At 38.9% G+C, this 10,985-nt stretch overlaps 1 protein-coding gene across 1 annotated transcript in view; it reads left to right on the top strand.

Annotated features, from left to right (window-relative positions):
- The first annotated feature begins 1,005 nt into the window (after positions 1-1,005).
- TMEM123 (transmembrane protein 123) overlaps positions 1,006-10,985 on the top strand; it is a 72,590-nt gene continuing 62,610 nt past the window's right edge. Inside the window, exon 1 of the mRNA XM_051986880.1 lies at positions 1,006-1,534. Within this exon, the coding sequence (XP_051842840.1) occupies positions 1,441-1,534 (94 nt within the window). The 5' untranslated portion in view covers positions 1,006-1,440. The remainder of the gene's footprint in view (positions 1,535-10,985) is intronic.

Here is a 10,985-nt window from a genome sequence, read left to right as displayed (position 1 = left end):
ATTCAAATAAAATATGCGACAGGTTTTTTTCAACAGGGAAAGTGCTCTATAAAAATCAATTGGAATTAGTAGTAAGCTTCCTCTATCTAGCCTTCAACTTCTTAAACTGTGGTTCAAGATCTCACGAGTCTCATAACTGAATATGGGGGTGCAAAATTATGATTTATTATAAGTTGTTTGATTTGTAGACTTAGTTCGTATATTTTACATACCCAGAGTCACATAAAAATTGCTTCACAAAAAGGAGTCAGGAGTGGGAAAAGTTTAAAAACCCCTGATCGAGCCTAACAGAACCAGTCTGGGCCAGCTTATATGATCCCACAGAAAGAGAAAAGAAAGGAATAGCAAGGGGCTGAGATTAGGTTCTGCCTTAAAACAACCATTCTCCTTTGTTTTGTGGCTTATTTCCCCTACTCCAAATCAGACCGCCACAGTACGGACATTGGATAATACTATCTATATACAATATACAGCTTGCTCCTTAATCAAAGGTAAATGGAAGAAGTCTGTTTTTCTTGGAGGTCAAGAGAACTCCAAGGGGCTAAAGTAAGTTAAGGTCATTCCTCCACTGGGGACTTTAACTTCAAGGGTCATCATGCAAACTAATGAAAATGAATGTCTTCAAATCAGTTCTTTCTGTAATAAATGAAGCGCTATGTGTCACCGGGACGAAATACCCGAGACCCACCCGCACCGGCCCCTCGGAGTAGGGGTAGGCAACTGCCCCAACTCCTTTTTTTCCTCCCTGCCATTCCAGCAACTTTTGTCTTCGCATTTTCCGTTGCAGTCTACGCAAACACACCTCAAAGTCAACCCTAGTGAAAACTACTTTTCAAAGACTTCCTCTTTCTCGGAGCGCTCCGAACCGGCCGACAAGGTCCACAAACAACAAACCTAGATCGATTTTATCTCAATTAGAAAAAATTTCCATTTCCGAAAAGAAAGGAAAATGTTCACACACACGCACGCACTCATAGGCAAGTCAGCAAGACGGGATGACTCCACGCTGTCGGTCCTCGTTCCCTGGCTCTAAGCTTGTCTCCGCCGGGAAGCGGAGGAGCCTGCCTTCACCACGCCCAGTATTGCGCGCTGGGCCCCCGCAGCGCTGCGCTCCGCCCCGCCTCGCGTCCATCTCTCCCTCCCCGGCTCTTCCCTCCCCGCCCGCCCTCCGCAGGTTCTCGGGCTGCTCGAGTTGCCCGCCCTCCTCCCTGCTCGGGGGCTCCCGAACCCTATTTGGTCATCCGGAGAGAGCGCGGAACGAGAGAGCGAGCCAGGCAGCCTGCGCGGAGCCAGCGCTGCGCGCAGGAGGAACGGAAAGGACCACGTTGCGGGCTCCGCTCAGCGCTTGGGGAGCGAGGACTGGCGTTGGCCGCAGCCTCCGCGCAGAGCTCGCGCCACTCTGTCCCACCGACTAGCCGGTGGCCTGTCTCCTTCGGAACAATGAGACTCTCCGCCGTAGCGACTTCGGCTCCCTTACTCGTGGCTGCGCTGCAGGTGCTGTTCCTCTTGGGAGCTGCGCACAACTCAGAACCCAGTAAGTAGAGCGAACCCTAAAACGGGGAGCTCTGGGAACACCTGGACAGCTAAAGCCCTCCCGGAGGGGCGCCCCCCAGCCCAAAGTTGGGACCTCAGTTGTTCGAGCAAGTTCGGCATCTGGCAGTGTTCCTGGGTGCTGAGGTTGCCAGTTCTGAACTCAGAGAGCAAAACTAGGAATCGGGGGAGTGTTGTAGAGAGGATGGAAATTGGGGTTCCGAAAGCACCAGTTGGACCTTGAGCTTTAGCCAGTGGTGGAGGAATTGTACCGAACTCGCTTCATGGCTCATCCTGCCCAATGATGTGGTGGTGTGGATTCTTACCGACTAGGTTGGAGGTTTGGGGAGCAGATGTATGTGATCAAAGTTATGACTAAACTTGAGAAGGAAAAGAAACCTTTGTAGCATTTGATCCTGGTTAGTGTTTGCTGGAGGATTTGTCTGAGGCTCACATTTGGAAACGAGATGATGAAATAGGTTGGAAAAGCCAAACGTGTTGCTTGCCCAGTTTTATGATGTGCGAGGAGGGATTAGGCTCTCCATCTCGACACTTTTTATTTTTCTTAGTAAGTAATAACGAGCCAAGTCATTTACAGTTTTAAGGAATCATAAGGCTAAGTGTTAAGAAAAATAATTCAGCTTAAAAGTGAGATTTTAGGAGTCTGGAAAACTGCTGTTCTTCAGTTCAATAATATCACCAGATACCTTTTCATCAGCATAGTTAAGTAAAGTAAGTTTGCTTCCTGCTCCTATGTGCAACAGACATCTTGTCTTAGGGGGCATTTGCTGTTGTGAATTCTTTCTGTCCTGTGACAACAATACTGAGATAATGAAAAATATCTCTGGATCTGGCGGAAATTAAAACCCAATTCATTTTAATGTTTCTTCACTGCTTGTGGTGTAGTTTTTAATGTTTCTTTGCTATTTTTACCTATTTCCTTTTTGGTGTTTTGGGGGTATTACAGTCCAATCCTAACTGCAAATTCTGTCTACTCTTTGCCAACTGCTATAGGACTTATGGTTACAGGGGAATGAGTCATCTAACCCAGATGCAGTGCTCTGATCAGACAACCAACAAAAACTACTTTAAAATAAGTGAACTCAGGTATTTCTTTGTTATAAATGCTAGTCCTAGCCATTCTTCCAAAAAGAATTGTTTGTATTTTATGTTTATTCTACCCAGCCAAAGTTAAGTGGAGAGAGAATCTGCAAAATTGCCAAGACGATTTAGGCAAAACACCTGCTTTTGCTCAAATTATCTCAGTGAATCAGACAAAATGGACATTTTGTCTGCATTTGGCAGATAACTGTAAGTTGGTAGACCTGGATTATTTAAAGTAGGGATGTGGTTTATTGTCAACCCTGGCTGGGCCCTTCATACTTTCCTTTAACTCATCAAGCACTTAATCATAAAGAAAATTGCTACATCTGTTGTGTAACATTGCCTAGAATCAGACTTCTGAATACTCAAGACCTGTCTTCTTAATACATAAATAAACTCTTATGCCATTTCTGCAGTCATGCTCTTACTCTTTCAAGTAAAGTCTTCTTCTCTCCATTCATTTGGCCCCATAGCATATACTTTTTGTTCTTTCTGAATATTGGCATTCACGTTCTACTACAAAATCAATATAAACTTCCAAACAGCACTATTAAGATTCTATTCCCAAAAGCACAACATTGGTAGTCAGCCTTAGTCAAATTGAGACCTGGGAAAGATCTTAACCTAAAAAGGCTAAAGTCTCCCACTACATCCAGGGCCATCTCTAGTCATTCTGATCTATATCTTGCCATGAATCCAGTTGGCTATGGAGGAGAAAGTGACTTTGCACACTCTTCCCTTCCCTCACCTAAATCCAATTCACTTTCATTTTATTGTGTTATCCTTTTGATATCATGGTCCTCTTTGAGAAAGAAGGGAGAACAAACAAAAACAATCATGATAAATCACATTGAGAGCTCTTGTCAGTCCTGAATATCTCAATCCAGGTAAGAACTGCAAAGTGGTATAATATGAAATATTCATCTCTCAGATCCTTGTTTATTGATTTTTAAAAATTCTACTATAATTACTTAACTTTTAGCAGTTATACATAATGTCTGTAGACTCATTCTACGAAGCTACTATGGTTTGGCCAATTTAATAAATACAACAGAAATCCAGGGAAATGCTGGATATATAGATGTAGTTAATATAGTTATTATAGTTATTTAGATAGTCTTTTTTAAAGACTTTTACATAAATTTGTTCCAGTTGATAAGCAACATCTACCTCTAGCATTCAAGGTCCTTCCTCTCAGGTCTACATTTCTAGTCTTATTTTATAATGTTACTTTTTGCACATTATATGTTCCAGCTTAGTTGAGCTATATTTCCTTGATCTTATCCAGCTTATTTCTGCTTCTCTACATTTGTCTATACTACAATCCCTCCAATGTCTGACAAGGTCGTCTTTCATATCTGTGACTGCAAAAATCCTTCCTTTCCTTCCAGATTCAGTTGCTACTGTTTTCTTCCTTCTTTACTTCAGGTTAATTTATTTTCTTCTTCTCTCCCTCCCTTCCTTCTACATTTTTATTTTGCTGTCTACCATTCGTATATGGTTGTATTTGTATCAATAGATTTATTTTAAACTGTAAACTTGGAGGGCAGTGAATAGGTTTGTGGAGATTCCCCTATGCAGAGCAGTTAGACGCAAAACTTAAGGAGTCCATAAGTATTTTACAGGTGGAAAGAACCTTAGAAATCATCTGATCCAATCCTGTCATTCTCCAGTTAAGGAATATGAGATCCAATCTTAGTGTGTGATAATGAGTTTGGGGACTTAGATGAGTTTTCACAAAAATGCCAGACAAGCTAATTTTTCAGGTAATGGGCCTGTATCATTTCACATTTTAATTCATATAAGCCCCTAGGACTTGGATAAGATGGATGGAAAGCAAAGGAATTTCAGGAGACTCAGTCCTTGAAGCCTTTGGGTCTCTGATAGAACCAACTTTAAGCCACATCAGAAAGAGATGGTCATTTATGGTGCTTCTGAAAGACTACTCTTGAATTTGATGCATGGAGATTTCACCAATCTCTCCCCCTCTCTTCCTAGTGAATGTGTAGGACACTTGAGTCCTTTACTTCCTCTCTACAGGACAGCTTGGCAAGAGTAGCAGAAAGTCATGGGTTTATGGGTGTTGCAGTTTCTTGATCTGATTGTTTTTTCCAGTGTAACCAGCAGAAGATGGTAGAACTTGACCCTTGATATTGCAGTCATACAAGTTTGAGACTGGTTATAAAAGTTTCATGCTTTCCCTTCTGCTGAGGACACAGGCATTTGACATTGGGGAAAGAGACACTTGTGGAGGTGGCCACATTCTAACAGTCTCTTTCTTCTTCCACAATGTATGAGCTCAGTTTTCTTGAAGTAAAAATCCTCCCTCCCTGCTAAGAGGCAGTTGGAAATGGATGGTGCAAGTGGATTGAGAGATTTTGTAGTGGTAATGGCAGGGAATGTCATTAGGAGTAAACCGTGAAGGTAAAAGAATTTTGGAATTCTCCATAGAATTTAGGAATCAGATTGTGCAGAGCAGATTTCTGGTTGATCACATCCTATTGTTTGACTTCATCCAGAGACTATCTTTAGCAGATGAATAGGATTGAATAGGTCCTTTGTGGACCTCATCTGCAAATGGATGGTCCTTTTGAGCCCTGGACTTAAAATCAGGAGATTTGTTTCTGAAAATGTTCTGGCACTATGTCACTGTGTGATCTTGAGCAGAACCCTTCTTTCTACACCTGATTGTCCTCATCCAATGAGGTTGGGATAAAATAATCACTAAGGTCCCTTCCTATTCTAATAATCAGTGGAGTGCCCAGACCACAGTAAGTGCTTAATAAATGTTTACTGATTCATTAAAAAAAAGGTTTTTTTAGAATTACCTAAGAGTTGGTTACATTCTTTTGAGGTCTCAGGAGATTTGGGGTTGGAGAACCTGGATGCAAAACCAGACTTGCTGAGTGACCTTGGGTTTTACCACTCTGAGCCTTAATTTCTTCACCTGCAAAATAAAGAGTACTGAATTAGATCACCTGCTCTAAATTTGTTGTTCTGCCAAATCTCTGTTCTTTGAGGATACAGTTAGTTTTTGGAAACATTCCATTCATTTAGCTCTGGTTTGATAAATAAGCTACATGATATTATTGTCTTTGATCAAAAACATTGAATTAGGTAATTGTGTATTAGGTTACAAGACCAGCATTCTCTTATGGTCCATATGCTATCTCTAAGGCAGTTTCATAAGGAGAGTTCCATAAATGTTTGGGGGAATGGCTGCATCATCAGAATATGTATGTATCTTCCAAGGGTGATATGCAGATAGGTAATACCTCTTTTTGGAAGTCACATTTCATACATTTAATAAAACAAATAACCTTTAAATGCCTATTATGTGCAAGGAACCTATGATAGGTGTCCTTCAGGACAGGAAATGCTCCTTTTTTCTTTAAAACTGAGAGGGCTTACAAAATTTAGTGAAATCAAGTCCCAGACCTTACCTCATGAAATGATCACTCTTTGCAGATGATATGATGCTATACTTAGAGAGTGAATCCTAGAGAATCAACTAAAAAACTACTAGAAACAATTAATAACTTTAGCAAAGTTTCAGGATGCAAAATAAATCCACATCAGACCTTACCTCATGAGTGAGTGCTAGGTAGGTAGCCCTATATGATTTTAGGCAAATCGATTTCTCTACCTTAATTTTTTCATCTTTAAAATGTGGATAATAATGTGTGCTACCTATCTCACAGGGTTATTGCAAGGAAAGCATTTTGTAAACCTTACACCATATTAATATTAGCTATAAAAATAATAATATCATGGAAACCTTTGAAATTTCTGCAATGAAATGCTAAGTATGAGAATTATTCTTATATTTATCTGAAGAGAATTTGTGGGAAATATTTTTTTAGTAAGTTACACCTTTCCCATCTTACCCATTCTCAGGTCTATTTGTGGGTATAATTTGAGATTTGAGAGAGTCATTTTGTCATGCAAAAATCCATTTATTTTGATCAATGATCAGTCATAAATGTGTGGCCAGTCACTTTCTGGTTGTAGACTGTAGCCTTATAATATAACATCCCTATCTAGTGAGCAGATTACAATTCTATCTGTAAGAAATCATGACAGTTTGCATAATAATGTTTTTATCCCATAATTTTGCATTTTTGATGATTCTTTTTAAACTTTTCCAAAAGTAGAAAAGAACATGATGGTCACTTTTTTCCTACACAATTTACATAAAGATTAAATAATATTCCATTACCAATAATTAAGTAGGTCACTCTCCCTCAAAAACTCTTCACTTTTTGGAGCTAACTTTCATGCATGGTATCATTTTAGAAGAATGAAGAGAAGCACAAATTTGTAAAGAAAATCCATGCAGTCAGACCTTCCTTTTCTTTTCTTATGTCTGGGCTTTTCACCTGAATTTGAAGTCAAAGTATCTGTTTGTTTTGCAAAACTTTGATAGAATAGGGAGAGGGGAGGTAGTTATGAAAACTGGGTCACAAAGGTATTCTATCAGGATGTTTCATCCTGTACTAACAGGCAGTCAGGGGGGTTGAATGCCATGATTCACTCTATTGTTGATGGGAGTAAGTGCATTTCTGTAAAGATACTAGATTGTCTAATCTAAAACTTCCACTGTCATTCAGCAAACATTTAGTACCTATGATGTAGCATGGTGTAATGGATAGGATTCTGAACTTGGGATCAGAAAGACCTATGTTGCAATTCCATTTTCCTTAACCTCTCAGTGCCTCATTTTCATCTTCTGTAAAATTAAGCGTTTAGATTTAGTGACATCCATAATTCCTTCCAGTTCTAAATCTCCATAATCTGTGATCTCTTGATTGTCCTATTTCATAGCCTTTACTCAGTCCTCATCCTTTTTTTAATCTATGTCTTTTGACATTGCTGACAATCTTTTCTTCTAGATATTGCCTTTTCTTTGGGTTTTCATGGAATTGCTCTCTTCATTCTCCTTCTGTCTGACTGTCTTTCTCAAACTGGCAATAGGGACACAATAACAGAAATTGGAAACTTCGTACCCTCAAAAACTGGTCTCTCTTTTATTAGTTAATTATTTATGCCCTTCACCTTTGAGGTTTACCCTTTGGGTTCTGTCTTATGTACCCTTCTCTTTTTTCTCAACAATTTCATCTCTAGACATGTGTTTCCCAGAACTATGTTCCAACTCTCTAATCTCACATTATCTACTGTTTGTTGAACATTTCCAACTGGATGTCTTATAGGTACTATCCTTAACATGTCCAAAACAGACTTCATTATGTACTACCTCCCTACATACCCAAGTTCATTTCTTTACTTAACTTTCCTATTTCTTTTGAGGGCACAACTATACTTCTAGTAACCCAAATTTACCACCTCAGATTGTTTCAATTGTGTCCAACTCTTAATGGCCCCATTTGGGGTTTCCTTGGCAAAGAGAGTAGAGCTGTTTGCTATTTCTTTTTCTGGCATATTTTACAGATGAGGAAACTGAGGCAGACAGGGTAAAGTGACACCCAGGATCACAGCTCATCCATGTCTGAAGCCAGATTCAAACTCAGGAAGATGAAATGTTCTCAATTCCAAGCCTAGTGCTGTATCCACTGCAGTACTTAGCTCAAACTTCTTACCTGCATTCTTTAAGACTCAACAAGTCTATCTTCACATTTCTTAAATTCATTCCCTTCTTTCTGAGCCAATTTCCATCTGAATGATTTTGGTAGTTTTCTAATTGGTCTCTCTGTCTCAAAATCTCACCCCTCTCCAAGAAGTCTACCTTTGGAACAGCTGCTAAATTGATATTCTAAACTGCATAGATCTGAATATATTACTTCCTGGGTAGTAAACTCCATTGGTTTTCTCCTGCCTCTAGGATCATATACAAATCCCACTACTTAGCATTGAAAAACTTTATTTTAGCATTTTGTTTAACATTGAAAACAGTTTGGCTCTAGCCTACCTTGCCAGGTTTTTTATATATCATGTTTCTTAATGCATTCTATACTCCATTCACACTGACCTCCTTGATGTTCCTGATCTGTCTCCAGTTTTTGTGTCTGTCTGCCTGTCTCTGAGGCAACTAGAGTTAAGTAACTTGCCCAGGATCACACAGCTAGTAAGTGTCTGCTGCCAGATTTGAAATCAGATCCTTCTGAATCCAGAGCCATTGCTCTCTTCACTGTGCCATCTAGTCCCTAGTCTAGTCTCGGCTCTTTTAAAACTCAGTTCTGTTGTTTCTTATAGGAGGTCTTTCTGCATCTCCCCAATTGCTAAGTACTCAGCCTTTCTCCCAATTGTGTTTGTTGTTCTTTTTAAATTTAGACCTTTGACTTCTTCTGAAATTTCTGAAGAGGAACTTCCTTTCACTGATGCAAGATGAATAGTTGTTTTTCAGAGGGCACTAAGAACTTTTACAAAGTCCTTTAGCCATTGTTGTGTCAGAGGAATGACTTGAAGTCAGAAAAGGCTGGATTGTGGGGTGGGAGGGGTGTTCTCTATCTACTGTCACACTTCCTTTGTATTCATGTTACATACATTGTATATATTTGTGCAATTCTATGTTGTTTTGTGTCAAGCTTGGTGTAAAGTATGTACTTAATAAATGTATATTTATAATATATTTTAGAGGAAATTCCATATCTGAGTTATATGATTTTAGCCTATTTGAGGGCAGAAACCAGTTCTTATTCAGTAACTCCGCCCCCCAATATCCTCAAGCTCTTAGTGTCTTGCACACAGAATCAATAAATATACATTTATTAAGTACATACTTTATACCAGGCAATAGGGACACAATAACAGAAATTGGAAATTCCGTACCTTCAAAAAGCTTAGATTTTGACAAAAAACAACATAGAATTGCACAAATATATAAATTCTCTAAAATTTGCAAAGTAGATAGATCTAATCTAGAGAGAAAGAGAGAGAGAGAGAGAGAGAGAGAGCGCAATCTAATCTGTAAAAGATTTGCAGAGCATTTTGCCCACAATCCTGTGAGACATGATGGGAGCTGAAGAGTGAGGAATTTATACAGATTCAGGTGAGCCCTATAAGGGTAGGGGTATGAATCCCACAGAAGTTGTTGGATATCTCCCCAAGAAACAAGCCTGATTAAGAATAAACTAGGACAGTTAGGTACCCATTCTTGCAAGAGTATTAAAAACAAAACAAAACAACTCATTCTTGCATTTTAAAAAAAAAAGAATAAACTAGGAAAGGATTTTTTTAAAATCATTTTACAGCACGGGAATCTTTTCTCTCAAATAACACTTAATCACCTCGCCTGAGCATCAATGTCCTATGGCTTCTCTTGGTAGTCTTTCTCCTATTTCCCTTCCCACTTCCGGTGGATCATGTTTGGGAAGCTCTTGTAGAAATATTTTCATGTTGGACAACTTGTCCTCTAGTTCTGGATCACCTTGAGGTGCTTGACCTTCTTGGTAGGAGGCAAAGTCTGGATCAAGAGTATAGATTAACATCAAAACCATTTGGTACTGCCTAAGAAATAGAATAGTCAATCAATGGAATAGGTTAGGTTCACAGGACAAAATAGTCGATGACTATAGTAATCTAGTGTTTGACAAACCCAAAGACCCCAGCTCTGGGGATAAGAATTCACTATTTGACAAAAACTGCTGGAAAAATTGGAAATTAGTATGGTAGAAACCACATCTAACATTCTATATCAAGATAAAGTCGAAATGGGTTCATGATTTGTGGAAAAGAAAGGAATTTATGGCCAAAGAAAAACTGGAGTACATTATTGAATACAAAATAGATAATTTCAATTATAATTGAATTTAAAAGTTTTTGAAGTTTTAAAAGTTAAAAAGTTTTAAAAGACAAAACCAATATAGACAAGATTACAAGAGAAGCAATAAGTTGGGAAAAAATTTTACATACAAAGGTTCTGATAAAGGCCTCATTTCTAAAATAGAGAATTAACTCAAATTTATAAGAATTCAAGCCATTCTCTAGTTGATAAATATGGTCAAAGGATACGAACAGACAAATTTCAGATGAAGAAATGGAAACCATTTCTAATCATGTGAAAAGGTACTCTAAATCACTATTGATCAGAGAAATGCAAATTAATCTCTCAGATTAGTTAAGATAACAGGAAAGAATAATGTTGAATATTGGAGGGCATATGAGAAAACTAGGACACACATACATTGGTGGTGGAGTTGTGAATTGATTCAGCCATTCTGGAGAGCAATTTGGAACTATGCTCAAAAAGTTACCAAACTGTGCTTACCCCTTGATCCAACAGATCTGTTTCTACTGTGCTTGTATCCCAAAGAGCAAAATGAACAAAAGTGTTTCTGGCAGCCCTTTTTGTAGTGGCAAGAAACTGAAAACTGAGTGGATTCCCATCTGTTGGG

The sequence above is a fragment of the Antechinus flavipes genome, chromosome 3 (genome assembly GCF_016432865.1).
Source record: "Antechinus flavipes isolate AdamAnt ecotype Samford, QLD, Australia chromosome 3, AdamAnt_v2, whole genome shotgun sequence".
Lineage (NCBI taxonomy): Eukaryota > Metazoa > Chordata > Mammalia > Dasyuromorphia > Dasyuridae > Antechinus > Antechinus flavipes.
This window is presented reverse-complemented; position numbering and strand designations above follow the sequence as displayed.